General features: G+C 47.7%; 1 protein-coding gene across 1 annotated transcript; it reads right to left on the bottom strand.

Annotated features, from left to right (window-relative positions):
* Positions 1 to 12,063: 12,063 nt before the first annotated feature.
* MCHR1 (melanin-concentrating hormone receptor 1) lies at positions 12,064 to 13,813 on the bottom strand (the record flags this gene model as incomplete). The annotated part of the gene is made up of 2 exons (XM_010152129.1): positions 12,064 to 13,112; positions 13,766 to 13,813. Coding segments are annotated over 2 exons (1,097 nt in total), but the record flags the coding sequence as incomplete, so codon positions are not given.
* Between the last annotated feature and the right edge of the window lie 483 nt (positions 13,814 to 14,296).

Genomic DNA, 14,296 nt, shown 5'->3' with positions numbered 1-14,296 from the left:
CTCTGCACAAATGTAATAAATAAAAACAAGGCACGGAAAGAGCCAGTGTCCCTTTGCGCTATGAGTTTGTGATTGGAAAATTCTCGCAATCCGCACACAGCAACACTCCTTACTTTTAAAGCCTGAGCTGAAGATGGGAACCATAGTAACATCAATAATAATTTGCAGAAGAAAGGGAAGTTTTGCTGAAAAAGTGTCCCTGTTTGACCCTGGAGATGGTTATGGAATCAAACCCGTGCGAACCTGGAGGCACAGCCAGGCGTGTGCCGGCCCTGGTGACTCTGCCTGCGGTGGATGCTCAGGGGATGCTGCTGCCCCTCGCTCAGACACAGGTCTGCTCAGCAGCCTGCTGGAACCTGCTCCAGCTCAGCCCAGCGAAGCCTGGCAGCTGCTTTCAGAGAGGTGTATGAGGGCAGGGACCTTCCCTAAGTCCAGGTTTGAAGATGACTTCTTTGCCCAGTTCAATCACTCAATTTCTGGAATATCTCAGGGGATGTGCTCTGAGCGCCAAGTTCATTCTGACCAGTTAAAATACTTTTGTCTATCAGGGAGGCAATTAAGGTGGAAACATGCAGGCTAGAAGCTCTCTCAGGCTCAGGAAGAGCCTTTCACTGTTGTATTAGGTGGTTACATTCCAATATCACCTTGTTGACACTGCTGCTTTGCACTCTGGTTTTATTTAATTTGCTCTAGAGGGGATTTGGTAACAGCCTGGCCAGGGCACATCCACAGAGGGAGCTTGAACAGGCACTGAAGGGAGATCTTGAAACCCCTATGCCAGCTAAAAAGCAGTATTATAAGCAGCCAAAATCAACTGTTCTGACAGAGCTACTAACAAGGCAAATAAGACTGCAATAGACTTCAGGAAAACTCACCTCAGGTTTTAATCAGCTCAATAATTTCTTTTTCAAAGTCTGCTTGCAAGATTCTGAATTGTTTTTTTTTTTTTTTTTCTTTATTTGCCTCCCTAGGAGAGAGTAGCAGGAACTAACTTCTGGAGATGGTCTGTTTAAAAAGAACCAAACCCACAAACTCTTTTTCTTTTATAAAACAAAAAGAAGATTGTTTCCCTTTGGCTACTCTTCCTTCAGTGCTGAAATTGCCTGGCTCACTCAGTGTCCAATACCCATTGCTCCTTCTGAAGCTTAACACAAGCCCCTTGAAGGTGCTGCTGGTTTCTCTTGACCATTTCCTCTCCCAAAGTGGCACAAACAGTGCTGACCAGTCTCTTTGCCAAGTCAGAGCTTCCTTGCATCTCTGCCCCTTCTCAGTGCCTCTATGGTCACGCTTGGACATGGATCTTTTGGATTAAAGATGTCTTGTTTCTAGTTATTTGATGAAAACTGAACAATTTTGTCCATCATCATTGTGATGTCCTGACCTTGGAGGCTGAGGAAAACTTTTCCTTGGAACCTAAAAGGAAACCTTGAAGTAGAAGCCCAAGGGGGAAAGGTCAAGTCAGGAGTGAAAAGGAGGAAAGAAACTTATGCCCAACTGTTGAGATGTTTTTACCCTGTGTTAACATCCAGGACAAATCCTCTGAAGTGCCATCAGCTCATCTCTTAAGCCAGTGTCTGTGTGTCTGTGGTTTTCCAGCCTGCACAAACACTGCCAGACAGACTGCTGGAGAGGTTGCTGCTTCACACCGCCGCATGTGCAAGGATGTAAGTACCCCAGGGTGAGAAAATCACAGGGAAGCGGTCAGGCTCTGACATGTCTTGCTGGAATATATCACCACCACTGTGCACACCAGTTTCTCCAGCTGTAGAAATGGGGGTACGTTCATTTCTGTCCCTCTGCAAGTTACGGGCATGGAGTTACTAATGGTCATAACATGGACCAGAGGGTGTTGCAGAAATGTCATCAAAGACAATTTTGTAAGCTTCAAAAGTAGTATACTACCTGCTAATCAATACTTCTTCCCAATCCTTCTCCCAACCAGCTACAGCAAGGCTAATTTTTTTTCCCTCAAGGTGTTTGCTGTTCACACTATGCATCCCGAAATACAGCCATTGGCCCAAAAATGTCAGCTGTGATGGGGAGCAGCAAGATGGGGTAATAGAAGCCACTTGCAGAGCCAGTGCTGCCAGCTGTGCCCTCGTTGTGTGGCCCTGTCCAAGCACAGGCTGATGTCTCGCAGGTCACTGTGTGGCTCTCGCTTCCAGACAGCAATTTTTCTTTTGGGAATTAATACAAGGGTCAAGTCATAAAAGTTCCTACTTGGATTTTGTGAGGGCCAAACCCTGTTTCAGCCTTTCCTTTTTTTTTTTTTTAAATCCTTTAATTTCATTAAAAGCAATATATATTTTGAAATTTTTGTAGTCTTCCTGTAGTCCCTTATAATCCATATTTCTCAAAGCTTCTCATACCCTGAGATGTATCAGCTTTGTTCTTTCAGAAGCCAGGCCTGTTTGATTGCAAGACTAGCAGTGAGCTCTTGGCCCCTCACCACCACCAGTGCCATCCCCTGATTCCTCCCTCTCTGCAGTGCTTCACAAGTCAAACCTGGTTTGGACAGTACTGCCCTTTCCTAGCTCATCATCAAGTCAGGGAAGGAGCAGAGTAAAGAAACTGCCGAATTTTCTTAGAACTTGATTGATATCCTCAGGAGTTACCCCATTCTGTTGATGGGAGAGTGAGACAGAGCGGCTTTTATCCACCTGGGATCATTGCTTCTAAAATGAGACACATCTTCGAAGCCCCCTTTGCAAATGAGTTGACAGACATCACCCAACAGCTTCTTGCAAGGGGAGAAATGCGATGTGGATTTTCTGCTTCTGCTGCAGTGTTGGTGAGGTATCCTGATGTGATTCATCCCATAGCTCTTTCTGCAGAAGCTGCAATGAAGGGTTTCTATTGACAAATCCCATTTCTCCAGAGCTTGCAGTAGCTGGACTGGGCCCTGCTGCTTTCTGTCCCAAGATGCGATCCGGGGAGTGTGTGTGCAGAGAAATTAGTTTCTGGAGAGGTTTTTTTTATGGAAAATATGTCCCCAAAATATGAAGTGCTGTTTAGATAGTAACTTTGTGAATTGGCAGTGTTGTCTTTGAGACCTTCCATCACACTTGTAACATGTACCACAGTTCAAAAGGGTGGAAGAATCCCTATGAAGACCCAGTACTCCTGCAGCATTATTGGAGTCCCTTTACCACACGAACAGTCGGACGCAGAATTTAAAATTTGCTTCTGCACTGAGCTGTCACAATTGCAGTTCATTAGTATTGATGGTTTCTCTTTAAAGACAAGTTTAAACACTCCTGAAGAAACACTCCTGACAGATCTAATGTATCGCAGCTTGTTACTGGTTGCAGAATCCTGTTTTCTGCTAGTAATTCTGTAAGTCAGCTGCATGTCACTTAGCCAGCCTCATATTCATCTGAAGCAACACTCGCACTGCTGGATCATCTCTCCCAGCCCTTGGGATGTATCTGATATCTTTGCAGCTATTGGAATAAGCATGTTTTAAAGAATTAGTACAATGAAGTGATTTGGGAGATTAAAGAAATGGAGGTTATGTCCTGTCTCTAATACGTCAAGGCTCAGCTCATCTGCTTGATCCCTGATGCTGGCAGGCTCATCAGCACTGCAGCTTTTATCTGTCGCTTGTAATGCTGCAGACAAGTGTTTCTGGTCACTTTGTCTTTTCTTGGATCGCCCACTACTCTGTGCTGGTTTCCTTTCCTGTACTAAAGGGCAGAGTCAAGATAAGCCATTGCTTTTCTCAGCAGTGCTGTAGATTTTATGAGATGACAGCCCACACTTTCCAAGGATGAAATGGACATCATTATTCTCCTGTCTCCAGCTATCATCTGAAGTTCGGTCATTAATACTTGTAAAGCATTTGAAGTTATTAGACTTAAGGAACTAGAGGACTGCAACATGTCAGCTTTCCTTCTTGGCAGCTCATTTTGGTGGTGAAATCAGAGCCCCGAGATGTCAAACTCCACTCCTGGGCAGCCACAGAGGAAGCTTTTGGCATAACTCAGACCTTGTTTTGCTTGGCTTTTCTCTAATCCCATGTCACTAATTTTGGTGGAGGCAGTGGTGTGAGAGCAGACTCCTGGATTTCTCCTGTGGCCAAGCAGTAAAGGGGGTCTGTGCTGCCTGTGTCACTGGCCTGTTTTCTTGTGCCATCGTGGACTGTTCCGTACCTGTGACTGCCCGATGGGTGTTAACCATCATGTGTGCAATGCTGGGTGCCATCCTATTTTGGAAGGGATTGAATAACTGTCTGATCATGGGTGCTGAGGCTGGGTAGTACTCACACCCCTTTTGGAGGGTCAGTTTGGTCCCAGGGCATGTTTGGCTATTCAAGGCAGGTTAACTGTTGTCTAGGAGCGAGTTAGACTCTGGGTGTGCATAAGGGAGATGTGATGTGCAAACACAGCAGTGTGCATAAGGGAGATGTGATGTGTAAACACAGCAGTGCTTGGTGTCTGGTCCGCAGATGCCCCATGTCTGCTCCCCCAGTGGTGTCCATCACAGCTTCTGCATTTAGATCTTGGTTTATAACCTCCCCCTATTCACTCTTTCAAGCCTTTCCTCTCCAAGCACAGATATAACTCGTGGCGTTTCATAGGTGTGTGAGTTGGGAATTATTGCTGCTAAAGAAACTTCTCTAGGCTTGAGGAGACTAAGGCAGCAAGAATGAAAAGGGCAGACAGCCACGACACAAGGGACTGAATCTACCTGCCAGGCCTGTTGGGAAATTGTTGTAAAGAAATAAGCAGACACTGGTGTAAACAGGGCCAAGTCTCAGTGTGCAGCTATATGGCCAGCTCAGCGCAGCCTTGGTTGAGACCATGGTAGTGTCCTCCCTCATCTCCATTTGCACACTAAGACTTCTGCCATGTGCTTTAGCCAAACCTGGAGATGACAGAAGAGTAGGATATCAGCAGTGGAGCTCTAATCCACTCCTAGCAGGCCTGAGCTTGGACACAGTGCCATGTGGACAGGAAAGATAAGTCAGGACGGTGGTGTGGAGATGTGGGCTGAGCGGTTCCCGTGTTAGCCAGTGGCTGGGAGATGGGCTAAAGATGCTCCCAGAGCACCTCTCTGGGTGATGAGATCCATGTTGGGACTCCATAAACCTGATGGCAAAGGGGCTCGGGATCATGGCTGTACTCGTGGGATCCAGTGTAGAATAAGCAAGGGAGATGGAAAAGTGCCCATCCAATTTCCAGCAGCCTTGGGAAAGGCCATTTATGTCCCTCACCACAATAGCGTGTGGTGCTTTCCCACCCTGAAGGGCTGCCTGGTGTCTCTGGAGAGGGGGAGCTCAGTTTTCTGCATCCGCGTTTCTTTGCTCTCGCATGTGCTCAAGTTGGCACTGGAGCTGCAGGGAAGAGGAGCAGCCCTTCTGCTCCAACGGAGTTAGAAGATAAATAAAAGGGTCTCCAGAGCATGCACGTCTGTATGCTGGTTCTTCTAAGAACTGACTACCCAGACCAGCATCTTCTCCCCTCCTGTAGCCTTCAGCGTACCAGGAGATCTAGCAGAACCAGAGGTAAAGCCAAAGCCTGACTGTACTCAGCATGGCCCTTTTCCCAACGGCATACAAAGCTGGTCTGCTCCCCTTCCTTCTCAAACCAGGAGTAATTAGCTATGCTTCGGCAATATAATGAACAGCAGGCTGGATTTGCTGGGTAAAGTCTTCCTGAGCACACAGGAGACATCCTAATTACCCTGATTGGGCCATTATGATGCAGGGTTGATGGGGAGATGCTGGAATGTTGTTTTGCCTTTTTTTTTTTTCTTTTTTTTTTTCTTTTACCCTGAGTCTGAGAGCCTCAGGAGAAAGGGGGGAGAGCTCATTAAAATCCCCCCAAGAAGGACGTGTAATTTATTTCACACCGAACAATTGATGTTTCCCATGCTGCAGAAAGACTGAATATTAATTCCAAAAAATGGGTCCCTTCTCATTGAGCTGCCAGTGTTTGTGTTCTTAAACCTAGAGATTGTGTCAGCACTGGCTGGGGGCCGTGGCTTGGCACAACGCGTCTCAGCCCGGCAGCAAATATTTATGTGCTTCCTTTAGTGGCAGCGGTTGGCTGGGGAAAAGTAGCTGGACTTGACTAAAAGTAAAGGACAGGCAACTTGTTCTCTCCCTGAGAGGTGGCATTTTACTCTTTTTCTCTTTCGAAGCAGTTTCCATGTTGATAATGTGACAAAATTTGCATTGCCGCAGCACTTGGAGGTCTAGGTTGGGGGTTATGGTCTAGGAGGTTGTAATGACTTGACCATTTGAAAAAAAAAAAAAAGGTGGATTGGGGGAAATTAAATCCTCAAAATGCTTTGGGTACATTGAAATCTAAAGTTGTCTTTTATGAGCAGACAGGAGGAGGACAGAGGGGAACCCTAATGTGAAGGGTCGGCTCCTTTCAAAACCTGTTTCCATTTCTCGGTGGGAGGGTCCTGGTGGAGAAGGTGCACCTCCAAGAACCAACCCCCGAATGGAATCAGTCAATAAGAGCTTTAAGAAGCTCTCAGCAATGATAGCTTCACCCACCACTTCCGTCACCGTGTTTGTCCCTATCAAGTGCTCCATGCCAAAATGTATGCAAAAACATTAGTGTTTAGCTTTCTGTGGTGAAGGCCCATGGGAGAAAAGGTAGAGGACTGCATTCCTGAGCCTGCATTGGGATGTGGTTGTGGAAGCACTGCTCCTGGACAAGGCAGGAGTCTCTCCTCTGCCTTCGGAGAGCCCTGCTTTCGCTGAAGAGTCTGGTGGAGCAGGGCATGGCAGCCCGGTGTCTCCAAGCTGTTGTGCTTCCAGCAGCATGTGTAGGAAGCAAATCATAAGAGCTCGTTCAGACTTAGCAATGGCAACTCAGTAATAACCAATCACCAGAACAATTAAAATTATGTCACTGGCTCTCAGCCTGCCTACCCTGCAAGTGGAAACCTGTAGGGTACAGGGGAGCGCAGGTTGGAGGGAAGGACTGACTCATCTGTTAACTTAATTTTAAGTGGAAGAAATAAGGTTTAAGGCCTAAACCAAAACCTGTGTGTGTCACTGTTTAACTGAAGCTTTGAAAATTGCTGCCCAAAAGGCGTTTCTGTGAAGCCAGACCCTGCAGATCTTTTCTCACGCAGTGCTGGGTAATGATGTAGTCAGTACTTGGGGTAGAATCTGCTCCCTGTTGTACTAAAACCACGCTGACTTCTGTGGTGTAAACTCAAACTCGCCCTGGTGTGATGGGCAGAACTTGGCTCTCATTTCCTGGGACTAACCCTGTGTGGACCTGCAGGATGGGGCCTTGAGTGTTCAGGCGTGCTTGCGTTGTTCAGCGGCTGTGCGTGGGGAGGGCGATGACGATATGTGACTTCACGGTGGAGGAGGAATCATGCAAAGGCTTGACCCTAGGGAGTGTTGAAAATATTCCAGCAGCATTTAGAGGTAGTGAAAGGTACTGAGCTGACAACCCTGGAGGCTTTTCTAACATGCTTGTCCTCAGCACCTCCAGAAGTGCTCGTGGAAGCACCACTCAGTGCACCATCATGTCTCTACTGAAGTGAGCCACTTCTCAGGCATTACTTTGCAGCTGTTGAAGCCCAGCTCTACCCATCAGGAGAAGACAGTGCTGCTGCTCTCCCAGGAGCCAGACTGAGAGATAAAGGGTGATGATTTCCATAGCCAACAACTATTGGGTCCTGTATGATCGTAGGAGCTGTTTCCCAAATGGGATATGGGTAGGGGAAAAAGGCTCTAAGAGCAGGTATCATATCTTGTGCCCTCCTGCAATCAGGGTCTACATATCTTTAAAAAAAAAAAAAAAAAGAAGGTTTTCCCTCCAGTGGTGCAGCGAGATCCCTGTTCAAATGCTGCCCTGTAAATATACCTTCAAAATACCTTCATCTGTTGCCTGGAGTCACTGAAGGGCCCCATCTGCAGCAGGAGCCCTCCAGTGGGAGGGGGGGCTGTAGATGAGACATCTCTCCGCCTTTACTGCTCTGCTGTTGGTGAGACTCTCCTGTGCGCTATCCTCTCTTCAGCCCTGCAGCAGGGATGGAGCAAGTGGAAAAGCTGGGGGCGGGTGGGTGAGGGTTTAGCTGTGCTGCTTTGGTAATGGGAGGTGAGCAAGAAAGGACATTGCTGTGTGGTCCCTGCATCTAGCAGGAGGACTAATGCAGAGCAAGTGGGCTGGGAACGTATCTGTACCTGCCGCGTGGCTCCTCTCCCACCAGTGAGTCTGTTGAATGAAATGCGTCCAATTAAGCAGCCTAGGAGGATTGATGAAACACGATTAGTCAGGTTCTGGCTGTGTCCCAGGGGCCAGTGAGTCACCCCACCTTTCCCATCCTCCCCAACTGGCAGCCACCGGCGTTGTGCTCACTCTATTGCAGCTGCAGTTTGCTAAACCTGGGCAGGTTTAGCTGTGCAGAGACTTCAGGGTGCACGGGGAAGGTTGTCACCAGCCTGCTGCCTAGCAGGGCTTTGGGGACCTCGGCTCCAGTTTGTCCTTAGGGTTGGCTTGGCAGAGCTGTGACTGCGTGGAAGGCTGGACTGTATTTTACTGCCTGGTGTGGACACAGGGATGCGAGTAGTGGATAGTGTGGTCCAGGGACCAAATCCTGCAGCGACCAGCCATGGGGGGCTCTGTCACTAGCTGGGAAAGGAGGAGTAAAAGTAACTGGACCATCTGCCCCTTGTGGGAGTTTATCAAGAGCAGAGCTGAGACATGTGGCTTGAGTCGCACATCTAAGGACAAGGAGGGGAAGAGGAGGGGGTGGAGAGTGAACCCATCTGTCTTTCTGTTCTCTGACAAGGCAGTTCGCGAACACACAGGAGAAGTGCTGGCAAAAAGAAACAAGGAAATTTGTCTCATCTAGCATAGCAGGCTGTTCATCTGAACAGCTAGATTGAATAGTTGCTTTATATCACCCTTCAGTTTTGGGGGTGTGTTTCTCTCATGGTTATTTAGCTGGATTTCCCTTAGTTTCTGTCAAGCAAGAGAGCCAGCAAGCTGCATACAGGGGATAGGACTGCAGGGAAACACACTGTGTTGTATCTGTGCCCTTCTGACGCTGCCTTTCAGGTGGACCTCACAGCACTTCAGGCTGCCTATCTGTGCATGAGTAGCTGTGTCCTTTTCTCTTCAGCGATGCCTTTTATTCAGACTCTGCCATCAGTGACTGAGGCACTGAGATGAGGGGATCACATAATAAATACAAAGAGCAGAACGGACAAAGAGGTAAAGCTGAACACAAATCCGAACATCAACAAACTCTCTGGCTTAACAAAGCCAGCTGTGAAAAATAGGGAAAAAGGGGTAGGATGTTTTGAGTAGGTCACACCAAGGTGCACAGAGACCAAATTTAGCTACTGGAAGGCCTTACCTTACCCTTAGGTAGGGAGACACCTCTGAAGGCCTTTGATCAAAAGGTTTGTCTTCAAAGGAGAGGCTTTTGTTCATCTTGCTCAGTGCTTTGGGGAGGTTTAGGGAAGATGGCCAAAAGCTATTGCTGTCTGTACCTCTCTTCCCAGTCTCCCAGCACATCCACAGGTGTCTGTATCCTTGTCTTCCCAAGGTGTATTTGCCACAGCTTTTATGGACGTACATGGAAAGGGAGGGACACCACAGCCCGTACTTAGACATCTGGACTAGGAAACTCCTCGGGGACAGGCAGGAGGATTGTGAGGGAATGGAAACCATGAGTCTTTGCAGGGTGATGGGAAGGGGCAGGTGCCTTTGCTGGGATAACACCTACGTGGGAAGTCTTGTCCCTGGTGTTCGGACCAAGTCTCTCTAGCGTGGCTTTCCACCTCACATAGATGAGATCTAAAAGGACTTCAAACTGGGAAGGTGCCTGTGTACTGTTCCTTGACTTCAGTGTGTTGAGATCTGGAAAACCTTACCCCATAAAGACGTTTTCAAGTGTTGCAGCAGCTGGTGCTGGCCTCCCTTGGTCAGCCCATGGTGCCCCCGTGGTTTTTAGCGTGTGACTTTGCCACAGTAGATCAGACTCACTCACTTGCTTCAGACAGGGAACAGACTAGTCCAACCATAAACACCTTTACTGTGTAAGCAAGATGATATCTTCAATGTGCTTCTCTCTGAGAGCCCAGCAATTCAGTCTGTTTTCACTTCTCATACTTTCCTCATTGCTGGTACTAAATGAGGAAAAAAACCCCACCCAACCATTACCACCTCCTTTCAGGGAGAAGCATGCCAGTCCTCCCTTTAACTTCCTTATGGGAGAAAGGTAACACAATAGCTTCCCTTGTCCTGAGAGCAAGTCTGCCTTGGCACAGCACACAGCTTCCTCGACCTTCGCTCCCGAGCCCTTTGGGAAGAGTACTGACCAAAGAGCAAGGCAGCTCCATGAAAACCAGCAAGTGAAAATTCCTGGCAGTTAACATGGAGCAAAGACTTTAAAGTCATAAAGCTTGAAAGCTATGGATGTGTCTATTTGGCTTTATTTCCCAGGGAAATGGGGGGAAAAAAATTGACAAGATGCCGTACAGTCGCAGTGTGGATGCGCTGCTGCGGTGGGTGCAGGTTGACAGATCCTGGGATGAAAATACAGAGACACCCTGTTATGAGGGTTGTTCGGTGACTCGAAAAGCAACATGCTGCACCTGATGATGTCAAACGTGCCGGTGTTGTACACCATCCTGCTTTGATCACCAGAGGTGAGTGAATGGCTGTGTGTTGTCTACGAGGTGTAGACTGAAGCGTCGGCTGTACTTGAAAATAGCCGCGAGTGTGGTGTGCACGGTAGGTGCGGCTGTAAGCGTGCATGAGGCTGAGAGCATCCCGTGCAGCCGACAGCTCGGCTGCGTAGCTGTCTAGGGGTATATTGCGGGTGGCTGATGGCATGAGACCGTAAGCGCGTAGTAACAGATTATTTTGTGCCGTTTGACATTTTTAATTCTTCTTTATATTAAATCATCTACAGTAACCAGTTCCTTCGTGTTTGACAAAGTGTTTAACAATGCCTGCACAGTCCCCTGGGAGCCCTGCACGGGCTATCGGTGTAATCCCCCGTGTTTAGCTGGTCTGTGCCGTCTTTTCTCTAGTCTTTGTAATGAGCAAAATCATTTCCTAATCTCCATCTGTTAAACCCGCATATACAAACCAGACATTTAATTTTTCCCTCTTTTAACTTCGTAAAGCATTTGTTATTTTGAGGAAGCTGCATAAGCAATTCTGCTGCTTCTGAGCTGCCTTTTCACATTTTCTCGCTCCACAAATCTCTGCACATCATGTTTTTAGTCATGTTTAAAACCCGCTGCCTGGGGTTCCCCAATGACCATGCAGACTGAGAGGCACAAGAACAGCATGAGGAACTAGCATTGTGAAAATAGGCTCATTGGCATGAAAAGACACAAATCTGGTGTTAGCAGCAGTAGTTTTTGAATTGTTTGCAGTCCCTTGAAGCAGCGCAATTGTTATCTGCCTGGTTTTGCTTGAAATATTTAGGATTAGCATAAAAATTAGCCAGTTCTTGAAAACGTCTTGGTTGCTAAACAATACAACCCACTGGAGGCAGATGGGGCTGGTCCAAAAGGCCAAGTGGCAGACCTAGGCAAGACTTCTGGCTCCAAGATCTCTCTCTGCTGTTTGCTTCTAAGATATGAGCGCAACCATCAATGTTTGCAGGTCAGATTTTTTTTTTTTAATCAAAAATAAATATATGCACTGTTTCAAAGGTTCAAGTTTCGAATAAAGAAGCTCTGTGTTGACTTAGGAACCCTAGTCAGGCCAAGGAGCAAGGAATCATTGGGCAGTGTTGTTGATAGAGGTTTTGCTGTTCTAGGGTGAACATTTCCCCCTTGAAATCCTCTTTCTGTCCTTTTTTTCCACTCATCCCCTTTAGGGACCCAGTGTCTTGTGTGATAAAGTCCTCCTGTGCAGGATTGGAAAGAAGCAGCAGTATGCAGCATCTCATAGGCCAAGGGCAGTGCAGGAGCTGAGCCCTGCAATGAAAAAGGGAGACATCTGCACTCTTGGAGGGGGAAGCTTGTAGTTCATATGCTTCACCAAGAATTGCCTGAAGCTGCTGCTTCTCGGTCGACTTACAGATCTGAAGGCCTTCTGCTGCGGTCACTTCAGTGCCCTAGTGAACAGCCACAGTCACAGGCAGCGAACATGGGGAGAAGTCCTCCAGGAACTGGGTCTGCTGGGTGGATTCTGGTGCCAGTTTCAGACATACGCTGGCCTCTGTCATGCTGTTGTTGTTGACAGAGCTGCTGTTGCGACATGGCTCTTTTGCAGGGCGGATGGCCACTAAGAACTGACGCTTGAAAGTCTCGCTGAGGGCAATGTAGAGGAAGGGGTTGAGGCAACTGTTGGCATAGCCCAAGCTAATGGCAAAGTTGTAGGCATAAAAGAAGGCCATGGATGGTGTGTCGATGCCGAGGTGAACCAGCTGGAGGATGTAGAAGGGAGCCCAGCAAATAAAAAAGGCAGAGCAGATGGCGACTGCCATACGGGTGACTTTCTTCGTACGTACCTGGAGGCTCCTTTGAGGCAATGGGACCACAGTGGTGGCCATGTGCTGGAGGATCTTAAAATAGACCACACAGATCACAATCAGTGGCACAGCAAATGCCAGCATGAATTGATACAGAGTGAACCAGTAGATATCAGTCTCTGGGTTGGGAAGCAAGAGAGCGCAGCGCACGGTCCCATCCTCCAGAGGCATAAGACCTGCATACATCCACACAGGAATGATGGTCAGGAAGGAGAGGAGCCATACCAAGCAGATAACTAGAGCTGCAACACATGGGGTCCGGACATAGGTAGATTTTAGAGGGTAGACAGTCGCCAGATAACGGTCTATTGTCATCACGGTAAGGATGTTGGTGCTGGTGATCTGGCTGTTTGTGTCCAGGGCAGTGATGATGGTGCATAGGGGAGCACCAAAGTACCATGAGCCATTGCCTAGGAGCTGGTGGATGAGAAAGGGCATGCCCAAGAGGAAGAGGAGGTCCACAATGGAGAGGTTGAAGATGAAAATGTCAGGCACGGTCTGTTTGCATCTCAGCTTCTTCTTCTTGACAATAGTGTAGATGACAATGAGGTTCCCCACAATACCCAGGAAACAGATGATGCTGAAGAGACTGGGCATGATCACGTTGGTGTATGCTGCTGGCTTCTCTGTTACTGCCAAAACAAACCAAAGCAGTGAGTGCAACCCAAAAGGCAACCTCTTTACATCTCTCTGAGCTTGCCCTGTCCTGCAGCTGGATCCTCCTCAAAGATGTAGCTTGGAAGGACATTTAAGACCCTCTGCAGTCCCTAGGGAGGCTTAGCTGGGGACTTGCCACTTCATTCTCTGCTACTCAGCACATGCAGCACACCACTCAAATCTGGCCATGTGTAGGCATCTTTCCTCAGCTCTCCTGAGGTCCTGCATTGAAATTCCCCAGCTCTTTCTTGGGGGACTGATATCAGGCTGGTGTGCCTCTGCACTCACCAGTGTCTGACAGTTGATAGTAACTGTTCTTCCAGGGACTGCTGGGTGTCCAGCCATTTTTGAGGGAAGTGGGTGAGGCAGACGGTGTTTTGCACATTAGAGAGGTGAAGCCTCTGTGTGGGTGCCAAAATCTGGATATAGTCAGGCTGTTGTCAGAAGGCTTCAGCTCATCTTTTGGGTGGTTTATCTATTGTACGTTATGAGACACAGAGTTCGTTGGCCATGTGGGCAGATAACTAATGCTTATCTGTATTGTGAGATCTGGGACTGTACCCTGGCTGTGTCCCAGCTCTGCTGTCAGGGTTAGACCAGAGCATGCACTCCTTTCCATCTCACTTACCTGTCCCTCTCATTTTCTCTAGATTCTTTTCTAGAAGGAAATACAGATCTGTGGCCAAACAGGGATTTGGGAGTATGTTTCAGAGTGGCCCTTCAACAAGGAATGGCCTAGTTCTACAAGGAGAAAAGCATAGCTTAAAGTTGCTGTCTCTTGAGTTCTGGATTTAGGTGGATTTCCAAGGCAAAATTATTGCCTGATAACACTTAGCTTATCAGCACTGCTGATTGATGTTGCTCTTTGGGGTGGGAGGCCTAAAGATAATCAAATTTGCAATTTAACCTTGTCCCTAATCCAGGCTTAAAATCACATTTTGAAGCCACAAGCTCTCAGTGCCAGCCAACAGGGATTTGGTGTTGACAGAAGGTGGTGTCTAAGGCACTGATTGTGGTGTTCTGTGTTCTGCAAGACTGCCACGTGCAGTGTGTGATGGAGTTTGAAATCACCCTTCTCAGCTGAGGCAAACCTAATTTCATTTCATTACTCCTCTCCTATGGGACCTGGTGGTTGTGTTTTTTTTTTTCTAGGGGAAGG

This window comes from Eurypyga helias, unplaced genomic scaffold (genome assembly GCF_000690775.1).
Source record: "Eurypyga helias isolate BGI_N326 unplaced genomic scaffold, ASM69077v1 scaffold9330, whole genome shotgun sequence".
NCBI lineage: Eukaryota > Metazoa > Chordata > Aves > Eurypygiformes > Eurypygidae > Eurypyga > Eurypyga helias.
Note: the sequence above shows the minus strand (reverse complement) of the source record. Positions and strands in the feature narration are given on the sequence as shown.